The following is a 20,450-nucleotide window of genomic DNA, read 5'->3' on the forward strand; positions in this document are numbered from 1 at the left end:
TATGGGTTTGTGTTAATTTGATACATTTAAATAACATGTGTGAATCTCTTGAAAATCGAAAGTCCATTTCAGGTCCATTTTAAACACTTCAATCTAGAACTTACAAAAGTTGGAAAAGCTCTTAAAAAAATAATTCGTAAAAGCAGCAGCTGATATAAATTACTTTAAAACAAAAAAAATATTTGTTATTATTATAATATTATAATTACCTGATCAAACTCCTGTGGTTGATTGCCTGGCAATGGCGGTGGAACCCAACCATTACGGAACTGTGGTGTGTATGCAGGTACATAGTGATCTTTAGGCCAGGCTGACCTGAAACGAGATAACAAAAATTGTTAAAAGACAAAATTGAAAAGTCTTCCAAGAGGAGTACAGTACATTTATACACATACTAAATCAAATACTCATAAACTCTTGCAACTTACTTTGGTGTATTCCAGGCACGACCTAGAGTGATCCAGAGGTCATTCTCCCTCGAAGTCAAACAGTTGCGGAGAAGCTCGATAGCTTGTGGTGTCAGAAGCGGTGAAACAACCGATGCTGCAAACTCAGGTCCCTGGCAGCTCTGAACCACTAGTTCCAATGGAATGAACAGAAAGTGAACCAGCTCTGGGGCATTTGGATCGTGGATGTGAGCCTTCAGTTTTGCCTGTAATACAAGATGAAAATCAAATAGACAATGAATTTTAATTCTTTCTACAGTATTTACATGAAAAGAAAATAGCAGGTTTTTTCTTGCTTTGGTGCATAAATATCTTTCATAATGATACTGTGGATGAATCTGTGAATGAATTTAAATTAAAGTACAGTATATCACATAAATGTTGCCAATGGGCCGAGTTTTATTTTCTTTTATTCAATCGAAACCAACAGCGATAATTACCGCCACTAACAGGTTTGATACAAATAAAGCCAGACTGTTTAAAGCACCTTGATTGGTCCTAACATTGATCAAGGGTTTCTCTCATCCAGTGCCCACTTTGACCAGAGGAAAGGCATGGGCCAATACGTCTGAGGTAGATAATAGATGCAGGGGCTGCCATAAGAGTCAGCAGTGCTGATTTCAAATGCCTAACAGGACCCCAGCTCCATATACAGTAAAGAAAGAACAAAATATAGTAGGCAGCTTATTATGCATCAGTTTGATTTTGTCTTAACCTCTGTCGACAATATAAAACTTTCTGTGACAAAAACAATATGATGTGTCCATATATGGACATAATGATGTCATGTCGCTGCCATATTTGGCACATCACAGTTTTTTGTCAAACAGTGTAGCCAGAACTTTACTCACCAAAAGGTTGAAAGCATATTTGAATTTTTGGAAACAGTCCTCATAATCGGATTCTGGGGGTGGTCTTGAGCGAGAGATCAGAATCCCGTCTCCGTGTTCACGTTTTTTGCTTTTGCGCTGTCGTCGTAAGCGTGTCAGTTCAGTGTACGCATCTGCTGCTTTCTGTAAGGTCCCGATAAAACCTTCTATTTCATCAAAGCAATGGTTCAAAATTTGCTGGAAATTGAAAGAAAAACATTTATAATAATCATACTATCACTCATTTTAATTCAAAAATTTAAAAAATAATATTTTTAAAATATTTCTTATTTTATTTTAAATACCTTACTAGAAAATGTTAATATTAAGCATAGTAATAAATACTTTAGTATTAAATATCTCTATGCTCATTGTCTCACAGTAGATATTCCGCCGTCTACGCTTATATGACAGTGATCGTATTCACCAATCATGCTAAAGCGAGATATTTCCCTAAAATATTAAGTATTTCACTTAACTCAATAAATGTTTAAGTATTTCCCTTAAATTGTATTCACTTAGATAGGAGATTTTTTTTTAATTTTAAGGGTACTGTTTTTCCCTTAGTTTAAGTGTTAATGGTGAATACGGCAACAGGATATTAATATATACGTCCTTAATTAGTGTTACTAATTCAACATTGAAATTTAACATACACTATGTTAAAGTTGTATCACTTTCATATACACCATAACCTACAATATTATATAACACCTTAATACAATAGATCCGTGTCATTTGTCACCATATATTTATATAATTATTGTGTTTCCTTGTTTGTTGTTATGTTTTATTAAATAAACATCGTTGCCAAGAAGTAGTCATGCACTAGACAGACACGAAAACCAGAAATGACGACCAAAGAATGTAAACAACATGAAACAATGAACCCTGTCCATTATGACATAATAAAATGAATCATAAATTATGAAATTAATAAAATTAAGTGTTATTATAGCTTTCTACTGGTAAACACTGACTCTGTACATGGCCTGAGAATTTCTTTTTTTTTTTAAAGTGATCAATCATTCTTTTCCTTTTCTTTAAAGATTTATTTGATTTGTTAAATTGTTGTTGAGTATCATTTAAAACGTCACATAAGAGTTATTCACTTTGACCAAAAATTAGATCGGAAAAAAAAATATTTAACTGAAAAAACTGTAATTCAAAGCAAAAAATAGTCAAATTGACTGGAAGTTTATTAAAATGGCCTTTTGGTTAAATTTACTGTTAATTTTGTCTTTTTATAAAGTGAAATCATTTTTTTTTCTATGGAATTTATATATAAATTTACGTAAGGACAAAATTCGGTAAATCGCGCGTTATTTCTAGAATGTTTACTCGATGGTATATAAAGTTGGTTAGAATCTAGGTACTGATTTTAACCACCTGATGTAACCCTGTTTACGAATTAAATTGAGTTAGATAATTAGTTATTGACAATTAAAACGAATTTAGGTTCAACGATTTGCCCCAAATAGGGGTGTTTTTCGATCGTGGTATACACTGTCTAATGGATGTCCGCCTTGAAAAATACCCGCAGACAATAGTACGAGGATGCTTCGCATTTTCCTATCTCCTCCTACGATAATTGTTTTTAATGGCTGAAAACCGGTTGAACAGCTCGAGTACAGCATCATAATGTTGAAGACAGGCCGATTTTCTTTAAAAAATAATATTTTGAAAGATTTAATATACGTTTATACAAATGTATTGATTTGCGATGAATGGAATATTCCAATCTCTGTTCCACAAGTGTCTATTCCCTCAAGCGTCGTAAAGGCAAGTACTGTATACTCATAACAGAAATTCGATCCATTTTTTTTTCAATCTGTGCTGTAGAGGTTGGATATAATTTTTTTTTTAAACGGATAATGAGCTAGCGTTTTCAGTCGCCGTATATTATGTACAAATCTTTATTATTGCAGTTAAACCACCCACATCATCACCCTTCCCTCACTGGCATGAGTAGCGTTGTTAAGCCAGTAGAGGATAGGCCTACAGTGCATCACATGCCCTAAACGCAGAACAACTTTGGTGGGTAGGGTAGGAACCAACTTAAGTATGAATTGGCTCTAAGAAACAATTGAAAACCATTAGGCCTACTATTTAAGTTGAGTTAGATAATTTAATATTTATTGACGATTAAATCTAATTTATGATTTTCCCCGAATAGAGGTGGTTTTCACAAATTGTTTTACATTATATAAACATACACGCCGTAGTGATGTATCGTTACATGTACTGTACTATTTCAATCGACTAGGACGGTGATAGTTTCAACAAAGTATTACATCGCAATGTTTTACTGTGTTTAGTGGTACTGTATATTATTTGTAAAACATGAAAACAATTAATATTTCGTTACTAAATGGACAAAGAATATATTTAAAAATTGTTCCTCTTTGCACCCATCTTTGCACCCATCCTCTTCCCCATCCCCTTCCCCATCCCTCAGCCCTAATGTTACATACAAAACACAAATTAAGTTTGTTTAAATTTGACTTAAACAATTGGTCTCATTTTCTCAAGTTTCTCTTTCGGAAGTAATTCCCAGGGTGCTAATTTTAGTTGACTACATAAATCATCGTGTCTATTTATTCGTTTCTGTAAACGACAATGTATTATAGTCCTGCGGTACGTACATTTGAAATCGCCAGTTTTGTTACGCTGAAATTAATGAACCATCTGTGGGCACGACCTAGATGGTACGCGAGCGAAGCGAGCGTACCATCTAGTTGAATAAATTCATTAAAACTGCAAAATGGGCTATTAAAAGTCTGATTTTATCTTTTCATTTTGTGGGACAATGTATCTTTAAATTCTGAAATCAAGTTTACATCTTGATTTGAATTTAGCAATTATTACAAAGTATGTAATCTGATTAATAAATGTAGCAAACATTTGAAGATTTGTAATATAATATCACTTATAACATAACTTTTGACAAAAAAATACAATCACCACATGGTTTTCAAATCATAAAATCTTTGAAAGCTGGTTTAACAATTATTATTAAACAAATTTACTGAAAAGGTTATTACTTAAAAGCCACTGGCAATTCTACATTTTTTCTGATACAAGGCTCTGAAAATTTAAATCCTTTACTGACCTAATATTTAATCAAATTTAAATCTATTTGTTACAATCAACAAAGAACTTCAAATTGCCTCTAGGATATAGTGTACCCCAATCTCAATTCGATAATAATGCGAGGATAATATCCCGCTCTGAAAGTGGTAAGGTCATTTTAGAAAAATGTTTATAATATTTAAATAAAATCACAATGTAAATTTATAAATCATTATAAATTGTAAAAACTGTAAACATGATCATATTACATTCTATTCTATACTGCATATCTTTTTAAAATTTTGAAAAAAAAAAACAAAACATGAGTACGTATTCTGGTCAAATGTGACCTCTCGCTTCTAAAGGTAAATATTTTAAACATCATATAAGCACAAAGAAAACAGGTCGAATCAATACTAGATATAGTTTTTTAAGTATCATTATATATTTAGAAGAATGATATATAATTTCATATATATGATTTAAAAATAAGTAAAAAGTATATTTAGAATTTGGTTCATGATGCGGAAATACATAGAGTAAAATGTAAAAATACATTTATTTTTCTGCTCTAAAAAAACTTCTAAACAAATTGTATATTTCCTTTGCATTGTATTATTAACAAGAAATAGAGTAAAAGTACAAAGCAATATAAAAATATCAGTTAATGGTTAAAGAGAAACTTTAACAAGTTTACAAAAGACATAACCAGGTAAGCTGTATGGTGTCAACATGTCATAAATCACTTTTTGACAAAAAAAGTGTAATGTCCCAAAATATGGTAGTGATATTTCCAAAAATATGGTAGTGATATGACACCATCATTTCCATATTACATTTTTGTCACATAAAGTTTGATAGTGTAGACAGAGCTTTAAACTGGTTAAAATGACATTATGAAATAAATAAGTTAAAACACGGATTCTTGTTATTGACATTGGATTTACTTTCTAATAACCTTTTCAATCAACACCATACATGCCTAACTAAAAATAAACTGGTTAACCAAGAATATATAACACACCCTGGAATAACTCCATGGTTCAGCTATGATATGTGTTTATGCATGCCTATATTAAAATTGACTCTTTATAAAAAGGTTTATAATTCAAGATTCAAGACATTTTATTGGTCTACTTAATATCAAAATTCATTTTGCTTGCAATAATTAAGACTAAAAAAAAAACTAGAAAGAAAAACACAAAAATGCTGTAGGCCAATGTTAAAATTCTGTTAAAAACACAGATAATAATAATAATGATAACAATAGATAGATTTATATAGCGTTATGATGTCTCTATGGGCTCGACAATAAAAAGAGTGAAAAACTAAAGGAAGAGAACAAAAAGACAAAAACACCAAGCTAGCACCCAAACCATCACTGCTAACTGGGGATCAGAACATTCTAGATACTCACTAGCCTCCTAAACTAACTAAACTGTTTGCAAAACCATTTCAGCTCAGCTCAACAGTATAGCATACAGTAAGTGGAAAGAAGCTTCAGTAATTACTACTAATACCAAATATCTTTCCATTATTACCACTATTTAAAAATAATATATTCTCTTTGAATCAATTATTGAGTAACTGCAAATTGTTTTAATAATCAAATAATCTCTGAGATAAGTCAGAGTAGGAGAGCCTGTTCAAACCAGGTATTTATTTTATCAGCAAACAATATCACATCTAGGCCCAACAAAATGGTGATTCAGCTGTTTGTGTTTTCACAGAAACCTGTCTGTGAACACAAACAACCGGTACTTTGTACACAAATACTAAGCTAAAGAAATCTAGGTCTAAAAATGTTATCATAAAAACAGACAATATTTGGAAAAGATTCAATAGATTTCTAAAAATTTCTTGAAAACAACAAAAAAAAGCATTTTATTAGATAATGATTGTGCAACCTTTGCGCTCAACAGAAAATCTGTGCAATACTTTAAATGGTAAATGGAAAGTTAATGTTAATAAAGGCAATCCAAGCCTGTAACCAGCAGGCAAGGGAGTTTTGTGGAACTGTAAAAATCGTGGCTACAGACTTGCAATCTTGTACAGTTAATTTCTGTTTGAAATTACTGGGTTAACTACTGAAAATGCTAAAAGACAATACTTTAATAAGCTCTGTCTACACTATCAAACTAGTTTGACAACAAAGTGTGATGTGCCTAAATATGGCAGTAATATTCCCAAATATGGTAGTGATATGACATCATCATGTCCATATATGGGCACATCACATTAAGTCTATGTAGACTTTAGCAATTATGCCAAATGTAGCTTGGTAAAATAGTTTTCACAGTGTCTTTTTGTTCAATATGTAAGCGATTGAGTTTTATGTGTGATGTAGGCCTATGTGTTATTGTTTGTATTATAAAATCAAGAATAAATTGAATTGAATTTTAATTGAATTTAAATATATAACAAGATATCTTACCACATCTCGTTCAGTCCGTATCGCCATCATCTCAATCGATTCATTCTCTTTGCCTCCAGATCCTGACATTACGATAGGCTTTGGCTGTTGCAGTCTAGGCTGGTATGCTGCACCGTTCACTGAGAGAGAGAAAATATCAATATTTACAAAGTTAAAAACTAACTGGTTAGAAAACTAAACTCGTTTGAATAAAGAATAATTCTCAGCTATGGAATGCTGTATCTAATTGATAACTATTACGCCTTAATGACAGATGTCTGAAAAGAATTTGACATTGACATCAACGAGAACAACAGATGAGTGTTTGCGTAAACCAGTGTATAAAGAAACTTTGACTCAACTGAGACTAAAAAATATAGAATTACTATTTAATAGAAGTTAACTATTATCTATTTCTATACTAATAAAAAACGTCGTAATATTAATAATTAATATACAGTATGAAATGTGTTTATTTACAACCATAATAATTGTACTTTTGTAAACAAATATACATGTGCGCACGTGCGGTCTCTCCTTTGGTAAATATAATGAATTTTACGGTGTAAATATTTATTGAGAAATATTCAATTTGGAAGCTATTATGCTACTTAGTTAAGCTAATTGCTATTTTATATCATAATTTTTTGTAATTTAAACTGTATACACATGATTTTGAGTCAATATTAGTAAAAAAAAATTGAATTTACTACATTCATTATGGTACAGTATGTAAAAATAATATACTATGTATACATGTATGACAACAATCTGTCCTAGACTTACAGTAGACTATGTCCACGTCTGTTTATTTCTATTTTTTTGTGTGGATAAAATAACAAAACAAAAATGACAGAGCAGAGGAACCCTTTAAGCTTATGCTTATAGTGGTCCTCATCTAGTAAGTTGATGAATCAAATATCATATATTAATTTTTTTTAAACTCCTAATTAACCTCCGCAAAGTCAAATGACTTTCTTAACAATACAGTATTAATATATAGCAGAGTCTAATTTATTAGAATTACCAGAATATCTAGTTAATTATTCTAGTTATTACTATAGAGTTCCCAGAAACATAGACCCTACCTGAAGCTGGTATTGTATGTGCTCAGCGATACAATAAGATGGTTGTGTAAAGGTGAATCTACACATCACCTATAACCCATTTACCATGGTAACCTATAAACAAATGCCTAATAAATCTAGCCTTTTAACACTAAGGCATTTTTCTTGTAAGTATGCATGTTATAACACATAAAACTATAAACAAAATATAAGTATGGTTAGCAATGTGAGACAAAAAACTGTCTATTTTAATTACTGCATCCTCTTTCTTAAAAAATAAATAAAATGTCCATAATGGCATGCCAACTTTTTATTCATACAGTATTTGTATTTTTATAGCAATTGTATACTCCTACAAATATTAAAGTTTTGAAAATTAGAATATTCAAATAATATATTTTCCTAATACTACAGTGTACTATAGAAAACAACCAGTGGTGTAACGGCTATGAGTTCTCAATGGCTAAACTTAGGGGCCCCAGAGCTCAAGTGGCCCCAGAGCATGATCCGTCCAATGCAACTACCCAGCGTTGGACAGCCCTTAAGAGTGCTAAACCAGGGGCCTTGCCTATGTGTTACGGCACTGAAAACAACATATGAAAACCTTAAAATACAATATTTTTTGTAAGTATACAATATACAGAAAAAAACTATACCTCGTTCCATGACCATAATGAGCATTGACTGGCTACTCATATACATAAACGGAATACCATGTACCTTTCTAGGCTTAATACTAGCCATGTTATATATCTTCTATTGCCTCTTCAATAGTAAAAATATAGCACAGAATAATATTATCCATAACAATATATTGTTGCAGTAGCCATCATAGAGTAGATTCATGTATAAGTAAATTCTATGATACATAATTCTAATTTACAACTATTAGTCCTAAAAACAGGAGGTGGCAATGTGGGATCTAATCTATATATATTGGATCTATTAGTAGACCGTTTCTAAGAGACACTATATACCACTAACACTAAATTAATCGTAAACTTTATTATTGAAATAAAACTATGTGATTAACAAACGCATTTCGGTGGATCCTAATTACTGCTGGTGACCTTCTATCTGAGCTCTTAAGTTATGCTTCAGAGTAAAGAAGTAAAAGAAAGGGATTATATAGGATCTATTGAAGTTCTCTACAATAATGGTAGATGCTAGAGACATTCCAACGAGGGGTCAATGGGGTGACCAATAAAGGAACAATAGAAAAGCATGAACCAAATGATTGGTGTAATTAGGGCAAAGGTTTAGCCAATGGGCGACAGTGCTTTGGTAATAGAAAAATTATTACATGATAGATTAAAGACGTTCTATAGCATAAATTAAAAAAAAATTAATTCTGGTTAAGTATTATTTTTAGACAGTACTTTTGTTCAATAGAAAAATTATGACAGACTTTCTATAGCATAAATAATAATAAATATCTCGGGTGCTGAATAGCTTAAAATAACAAAGTTTTTAAAATTACAATTATATTTACCAACCTTTTTGTCTTTCAGCTGCAGCAGCAAACGCTGCAACTCGATTTCTGACGTTATCGTTGGGTGGTAGAGGTGCTGGTTCATCAGGTGGTGGCGGTATGTCCATGTCCATATTAGCACTGTAGCGAGACTCGCGTGCGTGCCTTGATGGTGAAAGAGCCCTCCGTGGCTCATTATCTGCACCAGCCATATCAGACCTGAGGGTATAAAAAGATGATAAAATGTTACTGTGGTTTGTTGATATTACAGGGAAGCTATGGAAAAAGCACACATGTTAATCATCAACACACTAACAGATGTCATCTAAAACTAATTAACTAAGTTACAAGAACAATTGTGTTTTGTCAAGTCAAAAGTACAGTACATGTAAAAATATCATTGCTCCACCCACAAACCAGAATATCGTCATTTTAGCACATTTCAATTTTGACAAAAATTATGATTTTGCTGATTCTATATATCTACAGTAGCATCTTTTGAAAGATTAGACAACAGTATATGGATATAATCCACAGGAATTGGAGAAAAGGCATGTGGCGTAGTGTGTTGGGCGTTGGATTACTGATCCTGAGATCATAGGTTCGAATCCGCGTAGTAATTCTTAGCTATTACCTATGTAAAACATCAGATAAAAAAAACATACTGTCCCTGTTTTCCAACTTAACACTTATTTTATGTCTAAAAGCTCTGTCTACAGTACACTATCAAACTTTATGTGAAAAAAAATGTGATGTGCCCATATATGGATATGATGATGTCACATCACTACAATATTTAGGTATATCACTACCATATTTGGGTATATCACTACCATATTTGGGCACATTACAATTTTTTGTCAAACTAGTTTGATAGTGTAGACCTGAGCTTTACATTCTTTCTGATGATTTATTGATTTTTACATTTTCGCTTAATTTAAAATCTTAATTTAATGATTCGATATATTTTTGCTGGATGATATACAAATGCAACATGTTACACCTCAGTTGATTGTAAGTTTACTTTTAAACATGACACGATGTATTTGTCTACAGCAAAGTCTTTGGAGACAGTCAGGGGAACAAAGCACTTTATACAAAAAGAGTATTTCTTCTACACCTGTATCATATTACAGGTTTTGTTTATTGTATAGAGCATTTGAAATTGGTGTTGTTTATACAAATAATTTCCCAAGATATGTGCACTCATAGACATAAATGAATCCACTATGTTTGAGCAAGGAGGTAAATGTATATTTAGAACCCCTTGTATATATATCACACGCAAATTATACATGCATTCTTGTTATGTAAATACTTTTTTTCTTATTTTAATAGCCTCATGTTCTTTACTTGCTAATGTTATTATTCCATAATTCATTGGTATTTTATGTTGTAAACATGAAAGGAAAGATCAGAATTATCTTTAATGGAATTTTTGCTATGACCTTTTCTAGATATGATTATGGAATTTACTCAGAAAACACTATAAAACTATAAATAGTTTTTTTTCAGATTATAGTTTTAAAAATGTTATCAATGATATAAAGTAATTCATTGTTATCATTTCTTCTTCTTTGGTATACAATAAATTTTAATTTTGTCCTCCACTTTGTTTTTCCTCCTTCAATTCAAGGGGATGCTGAGCTCCGGAGATCAAAGGTTTATCTGTGGCTGCGACACAATCAGTTTCATACCCATTAACAGACAACGTGCATCATGGAGAATATGTACATAGTACAGTACTGTTGGTATTTGTCGCAGCCAGACATAAAATCGAACGTCGAGTTCCTATCATGGCATGGAAAGCTCAGCGTCTTGTTGTTAGATTGCTTTGGTATAACAGCACACTGCACTACCTATTAATAGTGTAAAGGTCTAACAACCCAAGGCCCATTTCACACATCAATAGCGGTGTATTTATTTGGTACAATAGAGTAAAGCTATATAAACATATGACTATAAACTGTAATGCCAAATCATATATTCTCATGATACTTCAACATTCAAAGGTCAAATTTTAGCTAGTACAAGAGAATAAAGACAGTTCAAAATGTCACCATAATAGACGATCAATTGCTTATTTATTCCACATAATATTACAATTAACTACTCCAAATTGTCTTCTCTCCACCCCACCCCCCACCAATTACAGAAGGGGAACATTACAAACACTTCTATTTTATAAACATATCTGTTTAACGAAAGTAAATAGACAATGACACTGTTAAACTGGTCAAAATGGTCTATTAAAATGTATGTTATATACTATTAGATAAACCCACCTTGAATAACGTTTGTTTCTTGAGTTTCCTTTGTCTGTTAACTTCTGAAATTCTTTTGCAATAATGTCCGCCTGAAAATATAATTCAATTTGTTGATACATAAAACTAGTTAATTACTGTTTGCAATTTATTTATTAGGTACCACAGAGTTAAAATATAGTTGATATAAAATATCAATTTGCGACCTCATCATTATAACACAACTTGTATAGCATAACATTGTCACACAAAGTTAAAAATATAGTAATATAAAATATTTATTTGCGACCACATTTATAACATCACTTTTATTTGGCCTGCCATGAAGTAAGTCTATTGAAATATATATTTATACAGGGTAACCTCTTCAGTCAAAGACTGGTCTCCCAGAGGGCCCAGTTGGTGATCAGTGGCTATGATGTACTAATACACCGGGGTAACCCCCTACTCGTCTCGAAAGATGTACTAGGTTCTTTAAAGTGCACACGAGCTAGATGTGTACACTGGACCTACGGTTTATAGTCCTTATCCGAGAAGACTCGTTCTACCACCAGAACCATGGAGTGAGTGAGCCTCGAACCTCTGCCGATGTTATGGCTACGTAATTCCGGTTCCACCGTCTTAACTGCTCGGCCACTCACTCACGCGCTCACTCTACTTAGCTGGCCGATAAGTAATAAATCACAAACTTGTCAAATTTATACGACAAATGCCCATTTTTCTATTTAAATGTATTAGTATGCTAAAGAAAAACAAAAAGAATGTATAGAGTGTAGTTTTAATTTGTTGGTTAATGACATTTCAATCTTAGTGGCATTGGTTCAATTCCCATTTTTCCTTCCAAGAAATGCCTAACAGTCCTAAAAGATTTAAGCTCTGTCTACACTATCAAAAAAATGTGATGTGCCTATATATGGACATAATGATGTTATATAACCTCCATATTTGAGCACATCACACTTTTGGCAGGTTTGACAGTGCAGACAGAGCTTTAGCTCTTTTGACTGTATGCAATCCATTAGAAAAAAATGAAAATGTTACCTGTATTTCTTCACACTGGAAAATGTACATCTCAGGGTACTTCTTTTGTGGGAATTTGAGCTGGATAACCAGAACGCTATTGTAGTTACATCGATTCATCTCAGCTGATACTAGATTTACAAACGTCAAAGGAAACTTTTCCAAAACCTCCTAATATCAAATACAGTAGAAATATCAAGTTGTGGACATTAGATCTCGGAAAAAATCACAGATTTTAATGATTTAAAATATTGATTATTATAATCATAACAGCACTATTCACTGCTACAGGTATAAAATGTATTTAGGACAGGGAGAAGGGACGTGAATAACTCTGAGAAAATTAAAACAAAATGTATCTCTCTAAACTGCAAAGAAATTGGTTAGGGGAGAGATTTATATGTGGCAGTAATGAAAATCATTTATGTATTTAGTATATCTATATTATATACTTGCACTGATAAAGGGCCAGTGTTGCTCGAAAGCTCTGCAAATTTTTCTGGCTGTTTTACATTATCGTTTTGATTTAGCTTTTTTCTTATTTTATTTTGGTATCTCCATTGAGATCCAGCCATTGATACTCACATCAGTGTCAATTTTTTAAGTAATTTGCCTTTGGATTTATATTATACATGTTGTTACATCATCAAATCAAATTATATATAAATAGATGTTGTTGTTAAGATAAATAACACATAACAACACTTTCTACTTAGTTACACTTTAGATACACTCCTAAATTTCTGAAATATAATTCCCACGCTTGATTACACAAAGCTCATTATATGTCGCAGTATACTTCAAATTGTATAGTTTTATAATAAATCAAGGATATCTACTACTGCAATCTTTCAATCCCTGGCATATTTATTTTGTGTTCATAAAGGTCTTTTGAAAAAAATGAACGGAAGAAAAATCGCAATTTTCTGTTGCGCATTCCAGTCTTTTGAAGAAGACAAATGAAGCATTGTAAACGCTTGTTGAAAAGCACTTTATCAGGCTGCAATGGGCATTCATGCGAACAACACAAATTTTATGTAATCTAGATCTATCATGACATTTTATATAGTTTGACATTTTAACCTACTCTACCTCAAACCATGGACCTGGTCCATGCGCACACTAGACACACTGTCAAGAGAACAATATCAGGCAAACAAAGTATATGTTATACAGTAGAAAACTGTATGAATATTGTTAGCCGCAACCATAAAAAAAATAATAGCTAAACAGATAAATGTACAGGCTTCTTTAAATTAAATAGTAATGTCTATATATAAGGTGTTTGGGTACAAAAATTCTTGAAACGCGTAATGCTTTTGTTGTAAAATAAGCAAAAATGATATCAATTCCTGGTTTTCATTGTTAAAAATTTCACCATCTCCCATTTCATCCTCGATAAAATATCGTACCTGGGTTAAGGTCTAAAAGCTTGCGGAACCGGAACATAGAATACAGTCAGAGATACAGGTGATAATCAACACACCTCATTAACATTTAAATACTAATTACAATTCATATTACCAAGATACCTGAGATGAAGTATCAGGTTTTGTCGTCCGTGATACAGGACATAAATAAAGCATTATATTATGTAATGATTTCCATAGTTTAATGGGATACGTGATCGCCTTTCAGTCTACAGCATTGCGATAATGTTATCATATTACTTGGCCTTACGTTGTGAGATAGGGTGAATGCCATTGCCATTGTAGGCAACTACTTAGCATGGAGACATGATATTACTGATAAGCTGTGTATATTGGTTCAGGACCATTTGGTAGTAAAATGCTTTTCATATCTTTATTACAATGTAGATTGTATTCATATTGTTAGGTCATGTTATAGAGAAAGTAAAGGTGCCGAGGAAAGTAGAAATTGAAAATTCCTTCACTCAACCATAAAATGACTCGGACCTCACACTAGATGGTGGTCATTGTTTTCCTAGAGTGTGATTCTGTATTTTAATGTTTAATTTTTAATTTTAATTTATTTTCTTTTTTTTGGTTCAAGTTATGTGTCTAAGTTGTCAATTTAGCCTTACAAAGTGAAAATGATCTAATGAGATTGTGATTATTTTCTAATATTGTGATCATTGTTTAGTAAGATTGTAATCATTTTCTAATACTGTGATCATTTATGAGATTGTAATCTATATTGTGATCAATCTCTAATAAGATTGTAATTATTTTCTACTATTGTGATCATTGTTTAGTACGATTATAATCATTGTCTACTATTGTGATCATTTATGAGATAAATCTATATTGTGATCATTTATTGTAATCATTGTCTACTACTGTGATCATTTATGAGATTTTAATCTATATTGTGATCATTCTCTACTGAGATTGTGATTATTACCTGTGACTGCTCATCAATGATCATAACTTCTTTTGGATTTGCATTTATTGTGACGTCTTGCGTCCAAATCTTGCCTTTGGCGTCCATCAGCTTCAGTTTGCGTAGAGCGTCCTCAACTGTTAGTACAGCATCTTTACGGTCCATTGTAAAAATGCATAAATGCTTGAAAAGAAAATATTATAAATCAAATAAATTAAAAATTCAAAGATAAGATTTACATTTATATCTTTTTGTGAATTAAATAGTTGAGTAAAAACGTATTTTTGGGTGAAATATATTACAAAGCAAAAACAAACAATGAGAATTTTATTGTAATCTATTATTGCATACCTCAACACGATATGATATTTCATATTTTCCATTAGCCACAGATGAATCTATTAAAAAAAAATTATTCATTAAAAATATTAATATACAGTAATATGAGCTTTCTATCATGACATAATTATGAATGAAGATTACAGTACAACGTACTGTATTGTAAATATATGTTTGGATGGAAAACATTTTTCTTCATAGGAGATTTTTATTATTAATTTCAATAATGGCAAAATGACATTAGTATATATGAATATGATATAATTACAACGTTTTAAAAAAATAACCATTATTGAGGATCCTTTATTCGAAGAAACCAAGTTTCTTGTCACATGATGATAAATAATAAGAAACAAAAATATGAATATGACAAAAATAATCCTAGCCTATGGAGTATCAGTCACATACTGAAATAATCATACTTTTATTGATTAATTATAATTGTTATATAATATAAAGTTTGTTAGGCCTGTCAAAGATATTTTTTCAACTTGTAATGATTCTGCATTTAACTTATTAATTTGTTTGTATGACTCATGATATGAATATTCAGACAAACAAACCCAAAAAGACAGGAGATTGGGATTGGGAAGGTAAGCACCCAGTTAACCACAAATTACGCCTACGAGTTAAAATAAATGAATTGCATGCGAATAGAAAATATAGCTATCTTTGCCGTTTCCATTAATTACTTGATTTAGTACTGATGGGCCTACAATAGTAAGGAATACAATAGAGATCTTTGGAATCATGACGACCTACGACCTACATGCCTTGATGTACATTCCGACAAAACTGTTAAAATTAAGGAAGCCCATGTCAATGTCTCCACATGTATACTTTACACTATGAATTAATTTCATAACAAATTTCCCAAGCTTAAAGCTATGTCCACACTACCAAACTTGTGACAAAAAATGTGATGTGCCCATATATGGACATGATGATGTTATATCACCACCATATTTGGGCACATTACACTTTTTTTGTAAAACTAGTTTGATAATGTAGACAGAGGTTATCGTAATTTTTTCTCACCATAGACTAGGTTTTATAAGCAGCACTAGGTTTAGACAATATGGGCTATTACGATCTTATTATGTAACTGTAAATTATTCCAAATATGGCAAGGCTTGAGTGTTATTTTGTTCTTACCAAATACTCCATTTGCTCTTGAGGGTCCAGAAGCCGCCTCATGACCTCTTGACGTTGCAGGGTTCCTTTGCACCATTTCACTGTTTGCCCTCCTTGCCATATTCCCTTGGTTCATACTACTCATCCTTGATGGTTGAGCACTGTTGACTCTACGTGGTTCTGGTGCAGCACCATTCATTCTTGGTCCATCTCTACCATTTCCATCTCTGCTATATCCATTTATGGGCTGTCCGTAATCATGTTGTTTAATACTTGGGCCACGGCCACTAATAATAGATATAATTGAATAAAGTCTGTCTTGATTTCACATTAATCTACATAAAAGGTTTTACACTAAAAATGACTTTAAACCATGTAGCTACAGTACATAATTGCATATCTTCATGTTACTGACCAAAGAAATTAGAAAACATACTGTAACATTGTATGTCAGGCTGGCCCTTTATTTGTTGGTACTCAACCTATACTTTATCCTCACCTGTAGAAGGCACCGTTTGGTGCCCCATGGTAGTCAGGCTCATGGTACGATGGCCTTGTTGCGATTGGCATTCTGCTGCTTTCTTAACACCCAGATAGTCTTCATGTAATATCTACCACTGCTTTACAATAAATTCTAAAATAAGAAAAAAAATGTTATAATTTGCTACATGTCAACTATTTGGCCACCTTCTTGCTAAACCATTCTGTCCATGGCGTAACGAATTTACTTACATAGGACATAGATAGATATTTTTTTTGTACAAGTGCCAATGGCCCATATATTATAGTATATTGAATAAATTACCTCAAAAGTGAAAAAAGATATGCCTACTAAGGTTGTTTTTTTTTTGGGATTATTGAATTTTTTAATGGGAAATTATAAAATATTTAACAGTAATACACTGTACTGTATGGCAAGATGCTAACAGACAATTTCTTAAAAAAGATTATCTGTACTATTTGTTCCGGTATATTCAACTGAATTCTGATAAATATTTGCATTTTATGTTTGCATTCTAGGAAGCAGCCTTTTCACTGTATTGTTTATCTAAAATTAAATCTCGGAGGACAATAGCTGTGCTTACATGTGCATGAAACATTACTGATCCAAATTGTATCTGAGTTACAACCGACATAAGTGCTTGCATGCAGTCAGCAGTGGCATAACGACTTTGAACGCTCACTGGCTAAACCCAGGGGGCCTCAGAGCAACTACCCAGCGTTAGAGGGCTCCTTAGGAGTGGTAAACCAGGGCCAACAGTATGCCTACTGCATTACGCCACTGGTGATCAGTTTGACTCTTTTTAATATACCTCTGTGTCACTTTAATACATACAGTAATCCCAATTAACTCTGAGGTTTTAGGGATACATCCGATGTAACTCATGTCACAATTTAAAATTAATCCCCTACACACAGTAGATACAGAAAATCATATAAAATCATGGTGTAAACGTAATTTAGCAACTGTTTTATTCAATTTCTTTTATAACAGAAAAGAATTCAAATAGTAGAAAGTATGACTAGCTACTCAAGGGAAGAAGTCGAGCCTGTACCACTCAATATCTTTGTACCATTTAGCTATTACTGTGTTATACAATTACTCTTATGTATGACTGAATACAAGCTCTTGTCACTGCCATTGTATACTTACTTAATAGCACAGGGAGCTATTCAACCAAAAAAACCACATCCTACAACTGTACTGTACAGTACTACATACTCAAGGCTCAATTTGTTTGCCGACATCTTTTGATTGTTTGATTTGATGTTTATTTTAATTGTAGTTTTGCGTCAGAGAGTTGAGTAATTAGATGTTTTGCCCTACTCTGACGTAATTTGTACTTTATACTACTGTAAGTACATTTGAGAATACTTGCGAAAAAATTTGCAAGTAGTTCTCGGGTGGGACTCGAACCCACAACCTCCAGATCACTAGCCTGGCGTTCATACCTCTAGACCACCGAGCTTGCGCTGATGGCTAGTGGTTAGATTCGAGCCCAAGTAAGCAGCGGGTACTGCACCAACAAGATTGTAATTGTAGTTTTGCGTCAGGGAGTTGAGTAATTAGATGTTTTTATTTTATTTGTCGTTAAATCTTTTGTTTGTTTGTTGATCATTTGTGTTTGAATTTGTTTAATTATCATCATTTTGGATAAGTAACTATAGCGATTTAACTCGGAACAGGATGAGATATTAAACCAAAATGCCACATTCTATTACAATGTCTTGTGAGGTTATCGTTCCATATTATTTTATGTACATAGCTTTTGTGAAGTGCATTATTCTTTGAACCATTAACCAAGATTCAACAAAATCTACAACCACTGCATGAACTGTCTCGACTAGCCGATAAAAGAAGCTCCTTGAATTTAACGTAATTTATACCATTAATTTTTAAAATTTATAATTGTACATCATAAATAGTTAATTATGCTCAGATTAAACCTTTAATTTATTTTTGGCCCGCACTAGGGATTATTCCCTCTTTTTGCAACAACAGCACCACTTTAATATTGTGGCTATGGCACTGTATCTAAATCAAAAAGAAAGTGTACAGTATTTTAAAACACCTGGGTTAAAAAACAAATTATTAGTATATAAAATGCTTCGAAAGAACAGTGTGTTGTATGATTCAACTGTTTCAAATTTCTCTTGTAAAACAAGATGGTACAATACATAAACAAAAAACAAACATACTGAGCACTACAGTTAGCACTAGTACACTGTATGAATAGCTAAATAAAACAACAACAACCACATACCACAATTAACAGCCTATTCAATGTACCTACTGTAGAATGAAATCTAATCAAAAGGCTGACGCTAGAAAATAATGCAAGTAACTATCTAATCTAATTCAAATTAAAACATAAGATGTACTGTAATTCAAATGTCAGCATTGATTTTGTGTACCTCTGAGTAGTATGTGATATTAAATTTTACATTAGGCCAAATAAAAAAAAAATTTAGTTTCACGTTCACTGTATTTAAATTGAATGGGGTTTTACCATACGGTACTTAATGGTAAAAAGATCAAAAAGGTAACTTGCAATCAGTTTCCTTTAATTAGTCAGCATTGATTTTGTGTACCTCTCAGTAGTATGTGATATTAAATTTTACATTAGGCCAAATAAAAAAAAAATTTAGTTTCAAGTTCACTGTATTTAAATTGAATGGGGTTTTACCATACGGTACTTAATGATAAAAGGATCGAAGGTATTCTTCGGTTTCCTCAAAACTTTGAACCCACTATCTATATATAATATAAAAATTAATAAACACAATTGTGATATCTTATTGCTTTGAGCCACACAAACTCATGTGATATTAAATTTTAGGCCAAATAAAAAAGAAATTTAATGGGGTTTTACCATTACGATACTCAATGGTAAAAAGATAAAAGATAACTTGCAATTAGATTTCTTAACACTTTAGACATTATCTAAATACAATACAAAAATTAATAAACATAATTGTGATATCTTATTGCTTTGAGCCAAACAAACGCATGTGATATTAAATTTTACATTAGGCCAAATAAATTACATGCACTGTATTTAAATTTAATGGGGTTTTACCATTTACGGTATTAATGGTAAAATTGAAGGTAACTTGCAATCTGTTTCCTCAAAACTTTGAACCCATTATCTACTGTATATAAAATTGTCAACACAATTGTGTATATCTTATTGCTTTGACCCACACGAACCATATTTAAAATAAAATCAAATCAGCATTGCTTTGCAAGGATTGTACTTTAGTATTTCATAACATAACAATCCACTTGGTATTTACAGAACAATAAGCGTTCAATAAATGTAAAATTTATTCAATAAACTGTTTCATTTAAACAGTTTGACTCTCAGAACTGTTAATAGTAGAACCACTATTAATGGGAAACATGCAATACCCAACAAAGTGTTCTTTAAATATAGGTGTCAAATGAATAGGGGTATCTACCCCTTTAATAAGGTTGTCTCAAAGGAGGGGCTCTACAAAAAGGTTTTGA

The 20,450-nt window shown here is 32.1% G+C and overlaps 1 protein-coding gene and 1 non-coding gene across 6 annotated transcripts in view; both read right to left on the reverse strand.

Annotated features, from left to right (window-relative positions):
* Positions 1-20,450, reverse strand: part of LOC140055114 (epidermal growth factor receptor kinase substrate 8-like) — a 39,444-nt gene that overhangs the window by 11,738 nt on the left and 7,256 nt on the right. For all 5 annotated transcript variants that reach the window (XM_072100324.1, XM_072100323.1, XM_072100321.1 and 2 more), the window contains 11 exons: positions 16,938-17,072; positions 16,460-16,725; positions 15,317-15,363; positions 14,987-15,148; positions 12,644-12,793; positions 11,624-11,694; positions 9,364-9,557; positions 6,822-6,940; positions 1,298-1,513; positions 429-652; positions 210-315 (listed from right to left, as the gene is read on the reverse strand). In XM_072100324.1, the coding sequence (XP_071956425.1) occupies positions 210-315; positions 429-652; positions 1,298-1,513; positions 6,822-6,940; positions 9,364-9,557; positions 11,624-11,694; positions 12,644-12,793; positions 14,987-15,148; positions 15,317-15,363; positions 16,460-16,725; positions 16,938-17,008 (1,626 nt within the window). In that variant the 5' untranslated portion in view covers positions 17,009-17,072. The remainder of the gene's footprint in view (positions 1-209; positions 316-428; positions 653-1,297; positions 1,514-6,821; positions 6,941-9,363; positions 9,558-11,623; positions 11,695-12,643; positions 12,794-14,986; positions 15,149-15,316; positions 15,364-16,459; positions 16,726-16,937; positions 17,073-20,450) is intronic.
* Trnat-agu (transfer RNA threonine (anticodon AGU)) lies at positions 18,334-18,408 on the reverse strand. Its single transcript has one exon. It is a non-coding gene; the product is annotated as a tRNA-Thr (tRNA).

The sequence above is a fragment of the Antedon mediterranea genome, chromosome 7 (genome assembly GCF_964355755.1).
Source record: "Antedon mediterranea chromosome 7, ecAntMedi1.1, whole genome shotgun sequence".
Taxonomy (NCBI): Eukaryota; Metazoa; Echinodermata; class Crinoidea; order Comatulida; family Antedonidae; genus Antedon; species Antedon mediterranea.